Genomic DNA, 25,905 nt, shown 5'->3' with positions numbered 1-25,905 from the left:
AAACCGACTAGAAATAGAATTCGGTTTCAGTGTGCGGTTTTGGTGTAAACTGAATTTTCATAAATATTTAATGCATTCAAATTTGATTAGAATTACGAAAGATTAATCCGTCAATATTTGAGTAGGTTTGATTGTTCTAGAAATAGACATTTGAACAAGATAGGAGAATTCCCGTGATCTAAGATTAAATCTGAGTCCTGAATCAACTACATGTTACATGATTTGTTTGGTACCTACGTGTGCCTTGATTGTCTCTTTTAAATTATTTTTATCGTCAGTTATTTTAATTCTTATTTTTTTCAGAAGTTTTTATTTTATTTTCTTATTTTATTTAAATCAAATTGATTTTTATGATTTTGTCTAGATTAAGCTAAATAATTAATTCTTGAGAATTGACTACAGTCCCTGTGGGATCGATACTTGGACTCTCAGTCCACTTTAATATTACTTGACCTGGTGCGTTTGCCAGTAGATTTATATCACACCGATTTAGCCAGTCAAGTTTTTGGCGCCGTTGCCGGGGACTGTTCAGTTAATATTAAGATAGATTATTTGCTTGAGACTAGACATTTTTTTTTCTTGCATTATTTTTTTTTATTTTTAATTTTTAATTATTTTTTTCTTACTTGTGAGGTACTTGGAGATGGATCATCGACAGGTGTTCACAAGGTTTGGCCAACAATACTCGGAGCCCTTCTATGCTGCTTGGGGGAGATTCAATGATTTGTCTAACATGTTTAGATGTCATGATTTTTCGAACTACACTCTAGTTCAAATTTTTTTTGGTGGTTTGGATGAGACTACAAGAAGTTGGGTGGATTATGGAGCTTTGGCCACTGGCAGTCACCTGTTCAGAAGAGATGAAAATAGTGCGATGCACTTGTTAAATGATATGGCAGATTTTGACTACCATTGGCATTGTGATCCTTCACTGCAGGGTTTGAGTCACCAATATCCTCCAGATATCGACTTTAAAAAATTTTCGAACCAACCACCGGAGCGTCAAGAAGAGTGTGTAGGGTATTTTGAGGATCATGTGGCTCAGTTGGAGAATCTTTTGCGGCAACAGACAGAGACAAATCAATTCTTAGAAATTCGTATCAAGTATTTGAGTCTTTTGGATGAACAGATTGCGCTTTTTAGAGAACCAAATTTGGAGATCTGCCAAGAGAGTGAAGTAACTGAGCCAGCGCATGAAGAAATAATTTTTGATTAATTTTCTTGTGAAGAAGAGCCAATAGTGGACTTGGAGGAGGAAGAAACATACAAGGCTACATATTTTACCTCGTCAATGGTCGTTCCATGTACACCGTTAGAAGATTCTTTCTTGCCATTGACGCCACCTCCAGCATATTCCATCCTCTATGAGCTTCAGCCTAGATTCGGAGTCTCCTTCCAAAAAAAAAAATTTCAGACCAAGTGTTGTTGGACCGACGAGCTTTCCATGTCAATATCACGCCAAGCTTGAGGGCGTAGAAAATCAAGACCCATACGTAGAGTCGTATGATTCTTACTATGGACGGCAGCCGCTCTTTGATGGTTGCTTCTACATAGTCGGGTTGTAGACTATAAATTTAACGCTGACTGGGAGGCAACCCAGAGTTCTTTCCCTTGTTTTTTATTTTATTTTATTTTTGGTTTTTGTTTTTGTTTTATTTAATTTTTACTTCTTTCCCATTCCAGTTTGCCGAGCCTGCCGATATACACAGTCTGCTGCTGCTGTCCCAGCTGATACTGTCAAGAAGGAAGAGGATGAATCGAAAACCAGGGGAGTGTTATTTTTGTTCTCATTGTGTTTTTGTTCGTCTTTGCATTTGTGTGTTTTTTATGCATTCTGTTCATTGTTCTGAAGCATTGAGGGCAATGCTTTGGATAAGTATGGGGGGTAGACTAGACTAGTATATTGCATTGTTTGTTATGTTTGTGTTGCATCTATCATGTTTTGTGTTTGTTTGCATTTAGTTTGTTTTTGTTGTTGTTTGCATTGTTATGAGTAGGATGAGTCATAATAGCCAATGATGATGAAGTTTATTTGAAAAAATGGATTTTTGAAAAAACATTGCTCTTGACTTGACATGAGAAACTGTAGGTTGAACCGTGAATATTTTTAACCACTAATGTTAGACCAGTGAATTGTAGCGAAAGATTTGATGAAGTTTCTGTCTGTTTGACCATTGCACGACAATAGGTGGTTTGTGGATCTTGATTGTGTTCTATGAATTTTGATGAGACTCTAGTTTACACTTATGATATTGGGCGCACCTAGAAAAAATAATAATTTTCAATTCCATCCGGGCCTTGAAAGGATTAAAATCCTATAAAAGACTAAATTTAAGGCTAAGTATGCGGATAAAATGGGATTGATGCTCCATCCGGGCTATAGACGAGGGGATTAGAAAGAAAAAATAGAATGATTTTTCGTATCCTATCCAGTTATAGCTAAGTCAGCGGGTAATTATTGGGGCTAAAGAAATACCGGGTGCAAAATTCGGAGGTGTGTAATTCATTATCTCAAGGGAGGTGGGTTTAGTCTAGAGGTCGTTGAAAGGAATGAGCACTAGATTGTGATACTTGAACTGATTTGTCATAGGTCGCTAAACAGATTTGAGACGAATTCGATCTAAGTTGCATGAAACCGGAATGACATTTCACACACACACGTTCACGTTAAACCGAAAGTGTATTATGAAAAGTTGAGAGAATGTCTGTGTTTTTGGTTTAGTGATTGAACTTCTCGGAGGCTGTGCACATTTATGAATCGTCCTTACTTATGTTTTTGTTTGCATATTTTTTTTGCATGTCTTGCTCGAGGGCGAGCAAGGTTTAAGTATGGGGGTGTTGATAAGTGCATTTTGTGTGCATTATTACATGTTATTTTTATGTCTATTTTATGTGTATTCATATTTCTTTTATGTGTTTTTATGTGTTTTAGTGCATGTGTGTGTATTTCACTCCTTGGGTTAATTTTGTAGGAAAATGGATTTTTGAAGTGTGAATTACGGAGCAGCTTTGGTATAAAAATCAAATTTACTTTTAGGTAGATCTAAATCCGATCTTCACCGTTCAGAATGAAGATCAAGATGTTTTGAAGCTGCTGTCAAAATTTCACGTCGATCCGACAGCTAGAACTCGAGATATGATTTTTTGAAGAAAACTGCCGCTAGGAAGAAAAATCCGGCGCCTAGGCGCCAAGTCTGTGCAAAAATAAAATCAGGGCAGAGAGGGACGCACTCGAGCATGATTTTCTTTTGCTCGAGCGCGCCCTAGGATGAGAATTGCAGTGCCTAGGCGCTAGTTTCGGTGCCTAGGCGATGCTGTGCGAAATTTTTTAAAAAAGGAATTTTTGAAATATTAAATTTTTGACTTTTCGGACTTTATTTGACGGGCTTTCAAATACATATAAAAGAGGGTTTTAAGACCGCATAGAGGGGTTGAACACGCAGAGAACGCAGACAAGAGGCGAGAGGCGGCTAGGCTTGGAGATTGGAGATTTGCTCCATCGTCATCAGAGTATTTCTTTCTTTCTTCTTTTTGTTTGAATTCTAGTTTAAATTATTGAAATAGTTTGTTTTCAACCAAGAAGGCTTGATTGGGCCGAACAAATTAATGTAAAAAACTTGGATGTTTGTTTGGGATTTTTCAGACTTGATTTTATTTTATTGATTTTCATATTTATATTTGTCTTGTGAATAGCCTAATCAATTGTTTGCTTGCATGTTAATTGATTTCAAGTCGACAGAGGAGGTATTGATTTTGATCACTCTGATAATTAACATATTGTAAAACCGACTAGAAATAGAATTCGGTTTCAGTGTGCGGTTTGGGTGTAAACTGAATTTTCATAAATATTTAATGCATTCAAATTTGATTAGAATTACGAAAGATTAATCCGTCAATATTTGAGTAGGTTTGATTGTTCTAGAAATAGACATTTGAACAAGATAGGAGAATTCCCGTGATCTAAGATTAAATCTGAGTCCTGAATCAACTACATGTTACATGATTTGTTTGGTACCTACGTGTGCCTTGATTGTCTCTTTTAAATTATTTTTATCGTCAGTTATTTTAATTCTTATTTTTTTCAGAAGTTTTTATTTTATTTTCTTATTTTATTTAAATCAAATTGATTTTTATGATTTTGTCTAGATTAAGCTAAATAATTAATTCTTGAGAATTGACTACAGTCCCTGTGGGATCGATACTTGGACTCTCAGTCCACTTTACTATTACTTGACCTGGTGCGTTTGCCAGTAGATTTATATCACACCGATTTAGCCGGTCAACATTCATTGAAGAAATAAATCCCTATAAAATATGGAGTTCATATGAGCTCCAAATAACGAAACATTCATTACCAAGAAGATCATTATCATTTGCTAGAAATGATGAAATTATCCTTGAGAAAATTGGAATGAATCAAAATATTCTTAAAATTAAACAAGCTATTGTTAATGAATCAACCTCATCATAAAAGAATTAGAAAATAAAATTAGCCAGATCAATTTAACAATACAAGAATTAGAGAAAAATTTCAAAGAATATGTTGATTTAGCTACGACCAGATTAATAATAGAACAAGAAAGACATGGTAAAGAAATACTAAGTTATCTTAAGGAAGTTCTTCCAAAAGATAAAGGGAAAGGTGGTAGCGCTTAGTCGTGTCGCGCCCAAATTAACCTAACTCAGATTAACTAAATAAACATGTAGTAGCGAGAGTAAGGATCGTTTTCTCGAGGAAAGTGAAATTTATTTGTGTTATTAAAAATAGTGGAAAGGGGATTTGGGAATTTTATCAACTACGATGCATGAATTAAAATAAGAAAAATCAATAAAATAACGATACTTGGTATCAGTCGACTACACCCTTGAAATCATTCACTCGATCATCGATTCCCTAAAAATAATTAATTCACATCGAATATTCATCATTGGAAATTTAATTCATGTTTCACCTTAATTTTAGCTAATCAGAAAACAGCATTCTAAATTAACCCTTACCAATAAATTAACTCGATAACAGCAATCTAGATTTAAACTCATGGTAGCATTCAAATGAGTAAAACTAATGAAGCTGGACAACACAAACACCAGCGGTTGTATTTAGCCTAGTCAATTGTTGTTCCTACGATTTAACAAATTCAACAGCAGAAAATATTAATCATAGTTGCTTCACAATTCAGATGATTCAAACAATTACGGATTTGAATTCTAATTTAGCGATAGATTGTACGAAAGAATTATCAGGTGATCAATCTAATAATCAAACACACAAGCATGAAAGAAACCAGAACAACTCTTGATACTCAAATTGAATTAAACACTAAAAAACTGAATCTCACAAATATAATAAAATCAAGGGTTTCGTCTTCCTAAACCAAGTACAAAAACTAAGAAAGAGTTGAAGAAGAAACTAAATCTAAGAATTGGAAAGATAAAACCTAGCCGCCAGAGCGTTCTTCGCGTTCCAATCCGTCCAATCTCATATATTTTCGAGTTCTAGATGATATTTAAAGTATAGAGTCATTCCCAAGAAAGTTTCCTATTTAAAATATAAATTCCCGACTTTTCGTCTCGCCCGATCGATCGGTTAAAGTTGACGGATCGAGCGAGCATAAAACTGCCAACTTTCTGTCCAACTTTTATTTCTGCTTCCGCTCGATCGGTTAAATGTTGCGGATCGAGCGAGAAACCTTTTTTCCAGCGAGCAGCGATTTTGAAAAATTCATATCCGGAGATCTAGCCGTTGGATTGAGCTGAAATTTTGACAGCAGCTTCAAAAATATTGAATTTAATTCTGAACGGTGGAGATCGGATTTGAAGCTGTCTAAAATTAAAAATGAGTTTTGGATCATTGCTGCTCCGTAATTCTTTTCTTATCTCCGCTCTTTCTTCCATCTTTAGCTCATTTTCTTCACTTTTCCTATATCAATTCACATACAATGATTAGGAACTATAACATGAATTTAGCCAATAAAAATACACCTAATCATCACAAATTAACTCAATCAAATATAGGAAAATACCATCACATCAAACTCCCCCTACTTAATCCTTGCTCGCCTCGAGCAACACAAAACATCAACACAAATGAATAATGAAATCACAACCTCAAAAAAGTTTTCACATACAAAACAAAATTATGAATACTCTCGATTTTCCATAATACACCATCAGTCAAGCGTGAACGTGTGTGTGTCATGTTATTCCAGCTACATGCAACTTCAAAAGAGTCAGTTTTAAGATTGTTCGCCGACCCAGAACAATTCAGTGTAAGTCTCACAATCAAGAACCCTCATCGCAACAATCCTTCAACACGACCCAACTTCTTTGAGACCGCATAGAGGGGTTGAACACGCAGAGAACGCAGACAAGAGGCGAGAGGCGGCTAGGCTTGGAGATTGGAGATTTGCTCCATCGTCATCAGAGTTTTTCTTTCTTTCTTCTTTTTGTTTGAATTCTAGTTTCAATTATTGAAATAGTTTGTTTTCAACCAAGAAGGCGTGATTGGGCCGAACAAATTCATGTAAAAAACTTGGATGTTTGTTTGGGATTTTTCAGACTTGATTTTATTTTATTGATTTTCATATTTATATTTGTCTTGTGAATAGCCTAATCAACTGTTTGCTTGCATGTTAATTGATTTCAAGTCGACAGAGGAGGTATTGATTTTGATCACTCTGATAATTAATATATTGTAAAACCGACTAGAAATAGAATTCGGTTTCAGTGTGCGGTTTGGGTGTAAACTAAATTTTCATAAATATTTAATGCATTCAAATTTGATTAGAATTACGAAAGATTAATCCGTCAATATTTGAGTAGGTTTGATTGTTATAGAAATAGACATTTGAACAAGATAGGAGAATTCTCGTGATCTAAGATTAAATCTGAGTCCTGAATCAACTACATGTTACATGATTTGTTTGGTACCTACGTGTGTCTTGATTGTCTCTTTTAAATTATTTTTATCGTCAGTTATTTTAATTCTTATTTTTTTCAGAAGTTTTTATTTTATTTTCTTATTTTATTTAAATCAAATTGATTTTTATGATTTTGTCTAGATTAAGCTAAATAATTAATTCTTGAGAATTGACTGCAGACCCTGTGAGATCGATACTTGGACTCTCAGTCCACTTTATTATTAATTGACCTGGTGTGCTTGACAGTAGATTTATATCACACCGATTTAGCCGGTCAACATTCATTGAAGAAATAAATCCCTATAAAATATGGAGTTCATATGACCTCCAAATAACGAAACATTCATTACCAAGGAGATCATTATCATTTGCTAGAAATGATGAAGATATCCTTGAGAAGATTGGAATGAATCAAAATATTTTTAAAATTAAACAAGCTATTGTTAATGAATCAACCTCATCATAATGACATCCTTAATAAAATTAGAAAAAGATGTAGAAGAATTAGAAAATAAAATTAGCCAGATCAATTTAACAATACAAGAATTAGAGAAAAATTTCAAAGAATATGTTGATTTAGCTACGACCAGATTAATAATAGAACAAGAAAGACATGGTAAATAAATACTAAGTTATCTTAAGGAAGTTCTTCCATAAGATAAAGGAAAAGGTGGTAGCGCTTAGTCGTGTCGCGCCCAAATTAACCTAACTCAGATTAACTAAATAAACATGTAGTAGCGAGAGTAGGGATCGTTCTCTCGAGGAAAGTGAAATTTATTTGTGTTATTAAAAATAGTGGAAAGGGGATTTGGGAATTTTATCAACTACGATGCATGAATTAAAATAAGAAAAATCAATAAAATAACGATACTTGGTATCAGTCGACTACACCCTTGAAATCATTCACTCGATCATCGATTCCCTAAAAATAATTAATTCACATCGAATATTCATCATTGGAAATTTAATTCATGTTTCACCTTAATTTTAGCTAATCAGAAAACAGCATTCTAAATTAACCCTTACCAATAAATTAACTCGATAACATCAATCTAGATTTAAACTCATGGTAGCATTCAAATGAATAAAAATAATGAAGCTGGACAACACAAACACCAGCGGTTGTATTTAGCCTAGTCAATTGTTGTTCCTACGATTTAACAAATTCAATAGCAGAAAATATTAATCATAGTTGCTTCACAATTCAGATGATTCAAACAATTACGGATTTGAATTCTAATTTAGCGGTAGATTGTACGAAAGAATTATCAGGTGATCAATCTAATAATCAAACACACAAGCATGAAAGAAACCAGAACAACTCTTGATACTCAAATTGAATTAAACACTAAAAAACTGAATCTCACAAATATAATAAAATCAAGGGTTTCGTCTTCCTAAACCAAGTACAAAAACTAAGAAAGAGTTGAAGAAGAAACTAAATCTAAGAATTGGAAAGATAAAACCTAGCCGCCAGAGCGTTCTTCGCGTTCCAATCCGTCCAATCTCATATATTTTCGAGTTATAGATGATATTTAAAGTATAAAGTCATTCCCAAGAAAGTTTCCTATTTAAAATATAAATTCCCGACTTTTCGTCTCGCCCGATCGATCGGTTAAAGTTGACGGATCGAGCGAGCATAAAACTGCCAAATTTCTGTCCAACTTTTATTTTTGCTCCCGCTCGATCGGTTAAATGTTGCGGATCGAGCGAGAAACTTTTTTTCCAATGAGCAGCGATTTTGAAAAATTCATATCCAGAGATCTAGCCGTTGGATTGAGCTGAAATTTTGACAGCAGCTTCAAAAATATTGAATTTAATTCTGAACGGTGGAGATCGGATTTGAAGCTGTATAAAATTAAAAATGAGTTTTGGATCATTGTTGCTCCGTAATTCTTTTCTTATCTCCGCTCTTTCTTCCATCTTTAGCTCATTTTCTTCACTTTTCCTATATCAATTCACATACAATGATTAGGAACTATAACATGAATTTAGCCAATAAAAATACACCTAATCATCACAAATTAACTCAATCAAATATAGGAAAATACCATCACATCAAACTCCCCTACTTAATCCTTGCTCGCCCTCGAGCAACACAAAACATCAACACAAATGAATAATGAAATCACAGCCTCAAAGAAGTTTTCACATACAAAACAAAATTATGAATACTCTCGATTTTCCATAATACACCATCAGTCAAGCGTGAACGTGTGTGTGTGTCATGTTATTCCAACTACATGCAACTTCAAAAGAGTCAGTTTTAAGATTGTTCGCCGACCCAGAACAATTCAGTGTAAGTCTCACAATCAAGAACCCTCATCGCAACAATCCTTCAACACGACCAACTTCTTTGAGAATAATTACGCACCGTAGGATTTTGCACCCGACAATTTTAAAGTCCCAATAATTACCCGCATACTTAGCTATAACTAGATAGGATTCGAATTTCCATCCCCTCGTCTATAGCCCGGATGGAACTACATTCCCATTAGTACCGCAAACTTAGATATGAAATAATGAATAGGATTTCATTCACATTCCAAGCCCGGATGGAATTGTATTTCAAAACTTTTCAAATTTTTAACCCCATTTTATCCGCATACTTAGCCACAAACAAAATGAATAGGATTTCAAACATCTTGCTCGCAACCCGGATGGATTTAATTACATTGTTATTAACATAGCATAAAAATTGTTTAAAAGGTGCACCCAAGAGTGTATATGCCATATCAAATAGATCATCAAGATTCAAGCACTATCAAGTTCCACAAACACCTATTGTCGTGCAATGGTCCAACAGACATCCACAATATCTATTACATCGTTATACTTCACCAGTTAAACATGCGTGCTTAAGAATATTCAACAATCAACCTATGGTTTCTCATGTCCAATCAAGAGTACAATTTTTTTTAAAAAAAAAAAATTTCAAAATATTTTCAACTTCATCTTCATAGGCTAGAAAGGCTAGAAATCATCCTTAACTTATGCACACAAAACACACATGAAACAATTTACGAACTATATGCAAATACGAAACAAAAACAAATGCAAGACAAAATACCAAATACTAAATGCACCCCCCACACTTATCTAAAGCATTGCCCTCAATGCTCTAGCACTAAAAACACAACACACAACACAAATAACAAAATGATAACGAGATGCAAAATTAAAACAGAACTCCACTGGTTCAAGTGTTGGCGTTGTCGTCCTCTTTGGCCTCAGGTTGAATAATGGAAGACTCCTATTGAAAATTGGACGGCAGATAGGGCGGCTAGGCTCCTGAAAACAAAGAAAATAAAACAAAAAACAAAACAAAACAAAAAAAAAACAAAACAAAACAAAAACAAAAAAAATGAAATAAAGGAAAAAGACACTGGGTTGCCTCCCAGCCAGTGCTTGATTTTCAGTCATCGGCTTGACTCTCAGAAGCACTTCTCAAAGAGCGGCTGACGCCCAAAATAAGTGTCATATGACACCACAAATGGGTCTTGGTTCCATAAGCTCTCAAGCTTGGCCAGATATAAATAGTTAAAGCTCGTCACCGCAGCAACACTCCATAGCAGCTGGTAAACATGGGAAGAGAACATCTCGGTGGGCTCTGGGAAGCCAACATCTTTTGAAACTGGTACCGATGGAAAAGAAAGATTTTGGGGATGTGTGTATGATAATACTATCGATGAGCTCAAATCGATATACTCTTGAACTCTGTCATCCTCAAACTCGAGTGGAAAAATATTTCCATCATACCTTATTTCTTTCATAACATCTTCCGACTGCGGTTCAATAAGAAGAAAAGACTCAAACGCCTCTAAATCTTCAGCATGATTTGGTTCGCACACCCAATCCTGGTTCTCTGAATCATCATCATCGAACCAAATCGGGTTGGTCACTGCTTGAGTATCTTTCTCCACTTCCTATTCTTGGTGTTCATGGAGGATTGATCTCTTGATATTCTCTATGTGCTCTACAAGGTCGCATCTAGACTTTTTCAGATCTTCTACAGTTTTCACAGTCGATGCCACAAGCTTGCTCATTATATCCTCTAGCGGATGTAAGATCAAATGCGAACAACTTCTTTCCTCCTTTTGAAGCTTGAATGGTTGGTCTGTAAAATTTGGGCATTGAGATTGCGAATACCAGTAATAGTCAAACTCGGCCATATCATCCAATAGGCGTCTCATGGTATCATTTTCTCGGAAAAATATTGAAATACAGATTGTGAAAGCTCCATCAATTACCCATCTTCTTGTCACTGCATCCAAACCATCAAGAAAATATGTAAGGAGAGAATAGTTAGAAAAATCATGATACCGGAAGATGGTTACTAAATCTTTGAATCTCTTCCATGCTGCGTAGAATGGCTCTCCGTGTTGCTGGATAAAACTTGTGAATACTTGTCGATTTGACATCTCAAAGTATTACACCACAACAATTCTTGCAAAAACATAAAAAAAACGGTGAAAAAAAAACAAAAAAAAACACACAAATAAATTTAACGCCTTCCCCGGCAACGACGCCAAAATTTGGTAGCGTAAGTCGTGTTGCGCTCAAATTAACCCAACTCAGATTAACTAAATAAACATGTAGTAGCGAGAGTAGGGATAGTTCCCACGAGAAAAGTGAAATTTATTTGTGTTATTAAAAATACTGGAAAGGGGATTTGGGAATTTTATCAACTACGATGCATGAATTAAAATAAGAAAAATCAATAAAATAACGATACTTGGTATCAGTTGACTACACCCTTGAAATCATTCACTCGATCATCGATTCCCTAAAAATAATTAATTCACATCGAATATTCATCATTGGAAATTTAATTCCTGTTTCACCTTAATTTTAGCTAATCAGAAAATAGCATTCTAAATTAACCCTTACCAATAAATTAACCCGATAACAGCAATCTAGATTTAAACTCATGGTAGCATTCAAATGAGTAAAACTAATGAAGCTAGACAACACAAACACCAGCGGTTGTATTTAGTCTAGTCAATTGTTGTTCCTACGATTTAACAAATTCAACAGCAGAAAATATTAATCATAGTTGCTTCACAAATCAGATGATTCAAACAATTACGGATTTGAATTCTAATTTAGCGGTAGATTGTACGAAAGAATTATCAGGTGATCAATCTAATAATCAAACATACAAGCATGAAAGAAACCAGAACAACTCTTGATACTCAAATTGAATTAAACACTAAAAAACTGAATCTCACAAATATAATAAAATCAAGGGTTTCGTCTTCCTAAACCAAGTACAAAAACTAAGAAAGAGTTGAAGAAGAAACTAAATCTAAGAATTGGAAAGATAAAACCTAGCCGCCAGAGCGTTCTTCGCGTTCCAAGCCGTCCAATCTCATATATTTTCGAGTTCTAGATGATATTTAAAGTATAGAGTCATTCCCAAGAAAGTTTCCTATTTAAAATATAAATTCCCGACTTTTCGTCTCGCCCGATCGATTGGTTAAAGTTGATGGATCGAGCGAGCATAAAACTGCCAACTTTCTGTCCAACTTTTATTTCTGCTCCCGCTCGATCGGTTAAATGTTGCGGATCGAGCGAGAAACTTTTTTCCAGCGAGAAGCGATTTTGAAAAATTAATATCCGGAGATCTAGCCGTCGGATTGAGCTGAAATTTTGACAGAAGCTTCAAAACATCTTGAATTTAATTCTGAACGGTGGAGATCTGATTTGGAGCTCCATAAATTAAAAATGTGTTTTGGATCATTGCTACTCCGTAATTCTTTTTTTATCTCCGCTCTTTCTTCCATCTTTAGCTCCTTTTCTTTAATTTTCCTATATCAATTCACATACAATGATTAGGAACTATAACATAAATTTAGCCAATAAAAATACACCTAATCATTACAAATTAACTCAATCAAATATAGGAAAATACCATCACATCAGAAGGGAAACTGGAAGAATAACCACCATTCAAAATTGAATCATGGTATAGAAATTCTCTCATTTATGGGAAAACTAAGTATGAAGATGTTTAGTGAAACAGATCAATCTGATTATGAACAAATAGAAATAAATACAGAAGAACTGTACCATTCACGTCAGGAATCAGAACAATATAGAGATATGGATATTTCAGAATCAGAATCAGAAGACGATTCTAGACCACAATCAACTCTACGAATGAATGTATGGGGTAGTGGTAGTGGAACCAAAAATGAAGGATTCGAATACAATAAAAACAAATATTCTGGAACATATAAAGATGTTAGAGATATTCTTAGAGAATAAAAAACATCAGGATTTGTAAAACAAAACATTATAGATTTAGGATGTTCTACTAAGAAAGAAAGAAAATCAAGGATAGATCATTGGACAAATAAACTATCAGTACAAATCCAATTAACATCATTATTAGATAAAAGTGAGAACGTACAAATATTAACTCATGAAATGATAAAAATGACTTTAGTAGGTGCAGTAAGAACTTGAGCTGAAAACCTAGTAATAACTAATCTACTACAAGGAATAACATGACATAGATATTTCGAATTATTTGTTGATGCCCTATACCAAGATTTCTTAGGAGTTTCTAATAATGATGCTAATTTAGTAGCAAAAAATATAGAACAAAATAGAGCCATTTTTATCCTAGATAATATCAAATTATGCAATTTATGTTATTTAGAAGAATTTATCTGTGATTATGAAACAAACTATTATCAGTTAATAGATGTTGATAAGAAGGAACATTATAAATTGAGTATTTTTAATAAAATACCTAATATACCAATAAACAGTAAAGATGAATTTTTAAGTAGCTCTTACACCAAAACATTAGGAGGAGCTATTAAATTTATCAAAGATATAATAACAAAGAAATGTCATGAAGTAACGCTAAATAAAAAAATTTCCAAATCCTACAAACAAAACAATAAACTTTGTTGTGACAAAATAGAATTCACAGTAAAAGAATATGGTTGTAAAACAAACATGCCACACAAACATCTAAAACGACAGAAGCAGAATAAACCAAATAAACCTTATAAATCTTTTAATAGAAAATTTATTCCTTATAAGAAAAAAAAATTAAAAAATAATTTCTTCAGAAAACCTTATAGAAGAAAATTTTATAAAAAATTTGATAACAAAAAAACACCTTACCCAAATGTAAAGGAAAGAATTACACATGTTGGTTGTGCAATAAAGAAGGATATTATGCGAATGAATGTCCAAAACGAAACGAAAAGAAAAACAAAGTTAAACTGCTTGAAGAATTATTTACTATTGAATTTTATCTAGTAGAAACAATTGAATATTCATCTGATGATGAAAATATTTATTATCTTGAGAAATCAAGTGAATCAGATTTTGAATCCGGTTCCACATTTGATAATTCAAGAGATAATAATTATTAAAATTAAGACAAGCACATTTTCGGAACAAACAAATATATGTACTAAAATAAAACTTATGTTTGGTTTAGGCACCTATTTCCAAGTTGCCTTTTTTTAATTGTGATATCATTGTTTTATTTTTGAGTCATATTTTGGGTCTTCTTCCATTTTTTCCCTTGGTTTTTATGAAGAATCACTCGATTTTCTCTCATTTTCCACCACAACTAACAATACATCATTGTTTTCAGTAACTAATTTGTCTAATTTGAAAAAATACTTGTGTAGAATTTGTTGTTTGGTTCTCCAAGAGTATTTTTTTCATGTTTAGACATAGATTTTCCTTGTAAATGAACTAAACCCAATACTTAGATAGATTAAAATTATAATTACAATTAGAATTAGAATTAGATATAAGACAAACTTCGCTAAAAACTTCATGTATCAGACGATCACTATATATCATTACTAATTTATACTTACTTTGGTTTCTTATGAGATATATCTACGTACAATGACATTTTTTAATTAATTTATTATTATTATTTGTATTACAAATAATTATTATACGTATTTATTATATTATCATCAATTAATTAATGTTGTATGTATTTTCAATTTATAATTTTTATATATAAACTTGGCAAAAAAATATTGTACGTACCTAATTGGGGGATAATGTGATTAGATAGACATACATTTTTTTGTAAATGAACTAAACCCAATACTTAAATAATCTAATACACACACACACACACACACACACACACACACACACACACACATATATATATTAGATTAGATATTAAATATCTTAGATAGGTTAGAGTTAGAATTAGAATTAAAATTAGATATAAGATAAACTTGTTTAGAAACTTCATGTATAATATTTTTAGGTATATTATATGATCAGACGAACACTATATATCAAAACTAATTTATACTTACTTTGGTTTCTTATGAGATATATTTACGTGGAATGACATTTTCTTATTTATTTATTATTATTTGTATTACTAATAATTATTATATGTATTTATTATATTATCATCAATTAATTAATGTAGGCTAAATAATTAATGTGTATATATATATATATATATATAATATTAGATAGCTTAGAGAGATTAGAAATAGAGTTAGAATTTGATATAAGATAAACTTGGTTAAAACATTCATGTACAAATTTTTTAGCTATATTTATATTATCAGACGGACACTATATATTAAAAATAATTTATGCTTACTTTGGTTTTGAGATATATCTACGTTCAATGACATTTCCTTATTTATTATGATTAATTAGTAGTATTACTAATAATTATTATATGTATTTATTATTATTATTACCATCAATTAATTAATGACGTTGTGTGAATTTTTCATTTATAATATAACTTAGGCAAAAAAATTTCATATAACAAATTGAGGGATAATAAGACAAAATCACAATTCAAACTCATATTTTGATAATAGTATTAAATGATCCCGACCACATGTGATGCCTCGTTATAATTTTGGTTTTGTATATCAATTTTTAATTTTAGATTATTTTAGTTTGTTTGTTGATATGACATCAGATAAACCATCAATTTTCTCATCTCACGTTAACATTTTCTAATAGCACAATATCGATAGTTTTTGGTGTCACGTCGGCAGTCCGACCAACCAAACAAGATAGAAAGGGAAAAAAATGAAAGTTAACACATCAAAAAGTTTAGTGGACTAAAATCCAAAACAATAAAATGTTTTTTTTTTTGTTTTTTGTTTAGTTTTGTATCAACAAAACAATAAAATTGATATGAATTATGAAGGGAAAAAACACACACACGCACACTTCGAGTCTGTGCCAAACTCTCAATTGTATTTCACTGATAAAATATTCGATACCGATTACAACTCTTCTCCAACAATTTATATGTCTTTTACATTTTGACGTCATAATTAAAAACAGAAATCCCAACAGAAAGATAATAGAAAATGATCCCAAAAAACGCGTGCTTCTCTCACATTACGTAATCCTTCATCCAAGCTGGTTTATTGCGCCTTCTCGATTCTTCTTGCTGGGAATCCTCCATTGATTCTTTTCCTTCCGCTTCAATGTTTCTAATAGGCTTTTTATCAACATGTTCTTGGGCCACCTCTTCATTTTTTAAAAGCCCCTTTGAGGCCCAGTCTTTGAGTTGTTGGTCTATTGTTTGATGGTCCATGTTTATGTTAATTGGGCTATCAAAAATGTTAGTAGACCAGAAAAGTTATTTTTGGGTAGAGAATTTATGAGATCTTGCAAGAATACAAATAGGAAAAAAGAATATATACTTCTGAGTATAAGCTAAAAATTGTGATGCAGTCAACATTTCACACGGTATCTTTGTTTCCAGGAATTATCATTTGCCGATTGAATAATATACACGCTGACGGAAAAATCGTTAGACAAGGAGTACTAGCTAAATAGTATACAAATTTCTACTCCCTAAAATCAGTATAGTACTCCATAAGTCCATATATATCATATTCTGCTCAATCTAGAAGTGAGATCGATCAATAAATAAATCTTCGCTGCAGGGGATGGTGAGTCCACCCATTGGATGATTGAACCCGAACTCTTCTTCCACTTGATTTAACAAATCTTGAAACAAAGGGTTGTTCAAATATGATATCGGAATCACAAATCTATGCTTATTTTCGGTTTCCCCAACGTAAACACCAAAATGTCCCTTGGGAACATCGGTGGTTCCGGTGTAGTTTGATCTTCTTTCACTCGACAAAGAACGTCTAAGAATTTGTTTAATAGCCATTGTTGTTGTACGGATGTAAAAGGCTCGGAAGGCGAAGGAAAGAAAAAATTTCTTTGCGAAGATGATCAAGATTAGTTTTTTTCGATGATTGTTGATGGTTTTGGACTGGGAAATGTGTTGTATATGTAGATAGATAGATGGATGTTCAAATGTATAAATCTTTCAAGGCGGTAGTTCGACTTAGTCGATCAAGAGGCCCATGGATGAGTCGTGGCTGGAAAATTTGAAGAACATAAGCACATGAAGAATAACATGGCTTTGCCCCTTCCATTTATTAATGACCATAAATCATATGTTGAATTTATTGTTTCCTACCATCCCCTACAACAAGAACTCGTAGGGCCCTGATGCAATAGCTCAACTAATGAGATGAGATTTACAATTTTCTTTTGATCGATATGCTTAAAGGGATTTTCCATTGATTACATGGAACCCATATAAATTACATATTCCTAACGACTTAAACTACATGGTATGTGTTTCAACCTGTGTAGCGTAGCATTTAGGACCGAGGGTGAGAGGGCAAGATTTATCTATCGCGCGGGTTGTTTGTTACTCCTTATTAAGGCTATGTGAAATTAAAACAAGAAATACAAGAAATAGCTTTGTATAGAAATTGTTGTGAATTGTGATCACTCTACTTCTCCACAAAGTTATATATTGCAGAAGGCTGTTCCAAGTTTATGTCCCACTCTGAATTGAAGATATGAATTAAGGCATACGGCACATCACATGACTTTTCTTTCCCCAAATCATATTCATTAGTTAATTAGACCTCTCGATCTATATCCATTGAAGAGCCAACAAATTGATGAATTGGGGCCAATATATCATCATAAAAAAAATCATCTTTGTTCTTAAAATATGATCCACTTAACATTTGGTAAATGCTGTTTAATTAACAGCAAACAAAGGTGGCACCACACCCCTCAAATTATATAACTCATACCAAACAGAGTTGTGGTTCACATGAATTATCTGAGTAGGGTCCTATAAAGACTTTGTGGCTGATGATGATGCTTCATGATATACGATGATGGGAAACAAATTCATGTGATTCTTCATGTGCTCTTGTTAAAATTAATTTTCGCCAGCTACCATGCTTCTACTTGCCTGTTTTCTGAACCACTATCAATATTTTGAAGGATAAGTAGTGGCACTTACATTCATCCATATATATATTCTTCACTCCCAAACTTCAAAGCAACAAGATAAGCACCACTCAATTCCATAAAACATTTCTCAGTTTCTTGCTGTGTTTTCTGCTTTTGCTTCACACCCACTTTAACACAAGAAATGGCCATTCGACAAATACTTAAACGATCTCTATCAAGTGAGAAAAGATCAAATTCAACGGGATCAGCTGATGTTCCGAAAGGATATTGTGCTGTTTACGTCGGGGAAAGTGAATATAAGCAACGATTCATCATTCCTGTATCATATTTGAACCATCCTTCATTTCAAGATTTGCTTTTCCAAGCTGAAGAAGAATACGGATTTTGCCACCCAATGGGAGGCCTCACCATTCCTTGCAGTCAAGATTTGTTCGTTGATGTCACCTCTCGCTTGAGGAGAACATGATGTATTATATTATAGACTAGGCTATAGTCTTTTAGAGTAGTAATTCATATGTTAATTACCTAGCTAGCTGGAGTGATTCTAGACAACTCGTCAATTCAAATCAATGTATATGCTATTGAAAAAATATTCAAGATTATAAATATATAAGAAAATTTTGGTAATCATCGCACCAATTTTATTTATTTATTTTACTAGGAAGGAGGTACGTGCGTTGCACGTGAAAACCCACAGTGGTGATTTTAGAGCAACATAATTGAAGACATGTACGTTATATGAAATCGGTTGAGCAAAACAATCTAATTGTGTGAGTGTAATGAAACATAAAAACTTATAGCTAATATATTTCATAAGAAAGGAATTAGTCAATTAATGTCTATTTCCGTAAAAAAAAAAAAAGAGAGGTAGTAATCGTAAAAAAACAAAACAAAGTCCTTATAAAAGCAGGTAATCAAGTTTTGATAGGATAATATGTTAACGTTTCTATTTCCCCCCTTTTTGAAGCAGTTTTTTTTTGTTTGGTTACGTGCAACACGTGTCTTGATGTGTTTTGTATATTCTCCAAGAATCTCGTCATCTTGTATGCCCATAGCAGTGTGACTTAATTGCTTCACTTTTCTCGGGAATGTTTCTCTTTGAAGATGTGGATTGGTATATGTTTGATCCTTCATTGACGGCACACTTTGTCTTTCTTTTGATCAATGATCTCTTTTTTTAATGTGGTTTTTGGATGCCCTCAATAGTCATCGAAACCTTGTCTTCATATTTTTTGACATTGTGATCTAACTTGACCAAAAACCTGTTGATTTCTTTGTGATACCTGATTATGTCATTGTTTTTTTTGCATTGTATGTTAGACTTATTATATTAGATCATATAGTTGGAAAGAATATGATGAGGAAAAAATGTTTTAATTTTCTAATGATCATATATGTTGATCTTACCTGATCACAATTCAGTATGTATTTTTCGACCGGAATACCAATGAATAATGTAACAGTTTTACCAAACATAGTCACTCCAGTTCCATCTTCAATCAAGACATTAAGTTTATACCTGAGAGCATAGTCAATAAGTACATAATCATTTGAGGGTATAATGATCTCCGAAAGAAAAATTGGAAGTAGACGTAATAAGAAACCTCGGAACTATCTCAATGGGCATATCTGTACAGTTTGGACAAGACATTCCATTAGTTGTTTTTATTGCAGCCGTGTAGCAATTGTTGCAGGCATCATAAAACAGAGGGGGTTTGTTTTCGAGCTCTTTGATTGTTCCCCGAACACAGTAGTAGTTGTTCTAAAATATTTGCAGGTCATAAAACTAATTATTCTAAAATATTTGCAGGTCATAAAACTAAATTAAAAGACAAAATCTCAATATGTAAAAGTGAGTATTTTTTTTTCCGAAGTGGTACAATTTTCTGTTTAACATAGATTTATTAGTAAGGTAACTTGTGAAATTTTGTTGGGAAACAATGGTAAAGAACAAAAAAATCATTATTGTAGATTTCATTTAATTAGGAAAAGCATTATTATTAAAAGCGGAATAAACAAACAAAGTGCAAGTTATTTTGAGGCATTGTACGGTCGACGGTGTCATACTTCGTTATTCTGGGATGAAGTCGGGGAACGACAAGTTGAGGGTCCTGAATTGGTGCAGCAGATTGTAGACAAGGTAGATTTGATCAAGCATAGGATCAAAGTTGCTCAAAATAGACAAGCCAGTTATGCTAATATTCGTCGCATGCCACTCAGTTTGAGCTTGGTGAATATGTGTTTCTACGAGTATCACCTTTTAGGAAGGTGATGAGATTCGGCGTGAAAGACAAGTTGTCTCCTCGTTTTATTGGACCTTTCCAGATACTGGAAAAGATCGGAGATGTTGCATATCGTTTGGCGTTACCGCCAAATCTTTCCAGTATACATAATATTTTTCATGTGTCGTTACTTCGACAATATATAGCTGATGAATCTCATGTGATTCAGTCTACTGATATTCAGCTAGAGCCAGATCTATCTTTTGTTGAACGACCAATCCGTATCTTAGACAGAAAGGAGAAAGTTCTTCGGAACAAGACTATACCACTTGTGATGGTACAGTGGCAGCGCCGAGGCGTTGAAGAAGCAACTTGGGAAACTGAGAGTCGTATGCAAGCAGAATATCCTGAGTTGTTTGCTTTGTATTTTTGATTACCATGTAGTTGTAATTACTTTGTTGTAATAAAACATGGTTTGATGTTTCATATTATTATCTTGATTTGTCTTTAGATTTTATTTCGCGGATGAAATATCTAAAGGTGGGGAGAATGTAGTAATCCAGATTCTATTTTAAGATAATGATATGTCAAACATGATTAAGGGTTAGTAATTAACCAATTCCAGGGCATAATTGGACTTCAGAATTACCAGAGGGATCGCTGCATATAAGGGTGATAGCCAAGTTCCACTTTCCATGCTATGATATGGCATATAATTTTAAATATGGCAAAACATGATTAAGGAGTCTTTATTTGGTAAAAATAAGTGGAAAATCAGCTCCGGAACGTCCGAAAATGGTAGGAAGGGTCCCGGGGGTCTCAGACAGTTCGGAGGCACCGAAATGAGTTCGAACCATCCGAACTCAAAGACCAAGTTCGGACCATCCGAACCTGGGTTTCGGAGGATCCGAACCCAGCACTTAGGAGGCTCCGAACCCAATTCGGAGGCTCCAAACTCCCCCAGACAGCAATGCTAGATGACTAATCCGCGATTTTTGACAAGTGTTGTACATGCAGGTTCGGAGGGTCCGAACCCAGTTCGGAGGCTCCGAACTCCGACGGATTTTTGTCTATAAATAGGGCTCTTCGGAGTCATAATTTGAAATATGAATTCCCGAGGTTTCTTCTTCAGTTATATAGTGTGAGTTATACACTTGAGGGCCCTATCGGTTATAATAGAGGTTCTGAAATAACCAAGGAGTGGTTATAGTCATCCGGGACTAGCGACTCCAAAGGGCTATCTACGGACGAAGGTATGGTTCAGGAATCTATTTAAGTTTTGGGAGTACTTATTAGCTTAGTTAAGGCTTATAGAATTTATGTAGTGATACGGTGAACCTTTGAATATAGGCTTGGAACCTAGGATCTTACTATACTTGAACTAGCCTAGAGGTACGTACACATTGACTGAGATTTCCAGCGAGTATACATGTTTATATGTTGCATTTATTTGGCATTATTATATGGCATGATATATGATTTACCGCTTTCTATATTCATATGTCATGTGCATATACACGTTGAGCCTATACCTTGATATACCTGATTATAGAGCCGCTCAGCTCTATACTCGATAGTCTGTCACTAAGAGTACCGCGACGGCGGGGGCATTTATGTCTGTCTACTCTGGTGTACTAGATGAGTGTGGTTGCATCCAGAGGTTGATCCGTGCGGTGGCAGCACTCATGTGGCGCCGGTACTGAGCATGACTTTTCAGATAACCCTTTACCAGTCATCATGTTGCATGCATTATATACATATGTTTACTCATGTCTATGTACTGGGCGTTAGCGCTCACGTCCTAGTTGTTATCTTCGACACCCTATTCCATGGGGCAGGTTGCAGGATGGACGGAGCCGGTAGTTCGAGGCAGGACTAGGGAGCCGGAGCTTTTCAGGGGAATTTATACAGCAGGATATGTTTTAGCTGTATAATGTTTACTTTTAAGTTCTTCGATTTGGTTGTATCACTACAGATTTAAGCCTGGATTATGTTACTAAGCTGATATGTAAATTATGGATTAAGTTTTTGCACGTTTTTACTCTCTTAAGTATTTTGCTGTATTAAGTTTAATGCATGCTATTAGTTGCCAGTTAGTAGGTGATTCCATACAGGGTCACTACATTTTTGGTATCAGAGCATGCTTAGATTTTGGGATTAGTACTTGAGATTTAGAATTAGTTTTGAGTAATTTTTGCGCATTTGGGATTTTAATGTGCAATTCTTTTCAGGATATGACGAGAGTCACGGTAGTGTTGGCCAGGGAGGTGGTCATCATCATCATCATCACCGCCATCATGATGATCAACATCATCATCATGAGGGTAGACGTCGCTACTCTATCAATAAATTCATGCAAGTAGGACCGAAACCTTTGGTGGGAGGCGAGAATCCTGAACAAGCAAGAAGTTGGATGTTTAAACTCGAGAGTACTTTTCGTGCTTCCGATTGTACTGAGGATCAGAAATTGGAAGTTCTAGAATTTGTTCTAGAGGATCGAGCACGTTTTTGGTGGGATGCCAAAGCTGCTCAGGCACGTACTGAGAGAGGGCAGGTGACTTGGGGAGATTTCTGTCAGCAGTTCCAGAAACTGTATTTTCCTCCAGCTGTTCGCCAAGCACGATCGATGGAGTTGCTTACTCTGAGGCAAGGATCAATGACTATTGATCAATATCAGCAACGATTTCTTGATCTGCTACCTTTCAGTCCTCATATTAATGAGAGTGATGCATCGAAGTATGATCTCTTTCTACAAGGTCTGAACCAAGATATCTACTCACAGGTTGTTGTCTGTGATGACCCAGTATCTTATGAGACTTTGGTGAACCGTTGCCATCTTGTGGAGACCAGCAACAGGCGTGCACAGTTGTTGATGGCCGCACAGCTTAGTGGATCATTTCAGCCTAGAGCTCAATCTATTGTGCAATCTGGACCTACGTCTTCTTCTACTCCTACTACTTCATCTGGATCTTGTGGTTCACGAGGTATGTTCCGTTTTGGGAAGAAGAAGAAGAAGAAGGAGTTTTGTAGTCACTGTGGAGGGAAGCATCCTGCAGCTTCATGTCAGAGAGCTACTGGTGCTTATTATATTTGCGGTCAACAGGGACATCTGCGGAGAGATTGTCCTCAGCGCATGGGTTCTGCTAGTGGATCGGGATCATAGGTGGGATCTCAGGCTTCTACTTTTCTACGACAGCAGCCAGCACCACAGAGTTCTTCTGGTTACCATCCCCAGACTCAAGGGCAGGTACCAGACTCAAGGGCAGGTATTTGCTTTGTCTCAAGAACAGGCTACTGAGGGAATTGATCGCATGTTGGCACCTACCTTTTTGTTATGTGGTATTCCTGCACTTGTTTTAATTGATACTGGAGCATCGCATTCCTTTATTTCTAGTCATTTTGTTAAGAGATATAGATTACCTTATGTATCATTAGATATGAATTTAGTTGTATCTACTCCGCTGGAGCAGGAGATAGTAACTAAGCGTCTAGTGATAGGTTGCCTTCTAGAGTTTGAGGGTAATGTATTGTCAGCTAATCTGATGATATTAGCGATGGCAGATTTTGATTGTATTTTGGGAATAGATTTACTGACTTTGTATCACGCTACAGTGGATTGTTATCAGGGTCTGGTACAGTTTCATCCTGCTAAGGGTGATAGCTGGTATTTTTATGGTGAGGGTGCGCGACCTCCGATGCCACTTGTTTCGGCTCTGAAGGCATGTCATGTCTTGGAGTCAGGTGGAGAGGGCTACCTTATCTATGCAGTTGATATGTCCATGAGTAGTACGGGTATTGATCAGTTACCGGTAGTCGGTGAGTTTCCTGATGTATTCCCTGATGAGATTCCTGGTTTTCCTCCGGTGCGAGAGGTTGAATTTGGTATTGATCTAGTACCAGGAACTACGCCTATATCCCGAGCGCCTTGTCGTCTAGCACCATCAGAGATGAGGGAATTGAAATAGCAGTTACAGGATCTGCTTGATAAGGGATATATTCGTCCGAGTGTTTCTCCGTGGGGAGCACCTGTTTTGTTCGTCAAGAAGAAAGATGGATCGATGCGATTGTGTATTGATTACAGGCAGTTGAATTGTGTCACCATCAAGAATAAGTATCCTTTACCGCGGATTGATGATTTGTTCGATCAACTACAGGGTACTTCTGTTTACTCCAAGATAGATCTGAGATCTGGATACCACCAGATGCGGGTACGAGACTCAGATATATCTACGACTGCTTTCAGGACCAGATACGAGCATTATGAATTTCTGGTTATGCCATTTGGTTTGACGAATGCACCGGCAGTCTTTATGAATCTGATGCATCAGGTATTTCGAGAATATCTGGATAGATTTGTCATCGTCTTCATTGATGATATTCTTGTCTATTCTCATGACAAGGATGAGCATGCACAACATTTGAGGATTGTTTTACAGACGTTACGAGATAAGCAGATGTACGCAAAATTGAGCAAGTGTGAATTCTGGCTTGATCGGGTAGTGTTTTTCGGTCATGTGATTTCTAATGAAGGGATATCTGTTGATCCTAGTAAGATAGAGGCAGTGCTGAACTGGTCTCGTCCGACGACGGTTGCTGAGATTCGTAGTTTCTTGGGTCTAGCTGGATATTACCGTCGGTTCATCGAGAATTTTGCACAGTTGGCCAGACCTTTGACACAGCTTACACAGAAAGATGTTGCCTTCATATGGTCCTCGGATTGTGAGGAGTCATTTCACGAGCTGCGTGGACGTCTTACTACTGCACCTGTGCTAGCTCTACCTTCTGGATCAGGAGGTTATGTTGTCTATACTGATGCCTCTGGTAAGGGGTTAGGATGTGTTCTGACACAGCATGGACATGTTATTGCCTATGCTTCTCGACAGTTGAAGACACATGAGAGTAATTATCCAGTACATGATCTCGAGTTAGCCGCCATTGTATTTGCACTCAAGATCTGGAGGCATTATCTTTATGGCGAGAAATTTGAGATATTCACGGATCACAAGAGTTTGAAGTATTTATTCACTCAGGCGGAGTTGAATATGCGACAGAGACGCTGGATGGATCTTCTGAAGGATTATGATTCTAAAATCAAATATCATCCAGGTTCTGTTAATCTTACTGTTGATGCCTTGAGTCGGCAGGTGAGACTTTCTGCACTTCAGACTAGTGAAGTATCTCATATGATTCAAGAGTGTTGTTCATTGAGTTTTACGCTCAAGCACAAGAAAGGGAGAAATGAGATTCGATTATATACTATTTTGTCTGAGCCAACATTGTATTCTCGGATCAGAGATGCTCAGATATCTGATGTTAAGACTCAGCGTTTGGCACGTTTAACCAATGTAGTTAATACATCTGGATTTCATTTTCAGGAAGATGGTTTATTGTGCTAATCTAATCGAGTGGTTGTACCTAATGTTGCGGAGCTCAGGAACGATATTCTATCTCAAGCTCACAGGAGTCGATTATCAGTT

The 25,905-nt window shown here is 35.1% G+C and overlaps 1 protein-coding gene across 1 annotated transcript; it reads left to right on the top strand.

Annotated features, from left to right (window-relative positions):
- The first annotated feature begins 18,297 nt into the window (after positions 1–18,297).
- On the top strand, positions 18,298–18,672 carry LOC140871361 (auxin-induced protein 15A-like). Its single transcript, XM_073273836.1, has one exon. The coding sequence runs from the start codon at positions 18,388–18,390 to the stop codon at positions 18,670–18,672; it is 285 nt and encodes a 94-aa protein (XP_073129937.1). The 5' UTR covers positions 18,298–18,387.
- Positions 18,673–25,905: the final 7,233 nt, after the last annotated feature.

The sequence above is a fragment of the Henckelia pumila genome, unplaced genomic scaffold (assembly GCF_033568475.1).
Source record: "Henckelia pumila isolate YLH828 unplaced genomic scaffold, ASM3356847v2 CTG_461:::fragment_3, whole genome shotgun sequence".
Classification (NCBI taxonomy): Eukaryota; Viridiplantae; Streptophyta; class Magnoliopsida; order Lamiales; family Gesneriaceae; genus Henckelia; species Henckelia pumila.
This window is presented reverse-complemented; position numbering and strand designations above follow the sequence as displayed.

Coding starts and splice junctions, on each gene's coding strand:
- LOC140871361 (XM_073273836.1), top strand. CDS start 18,388: ATGGCCATTCGACAAATACTTAAACGATCTCTATCAAGTGAGAAAAGA.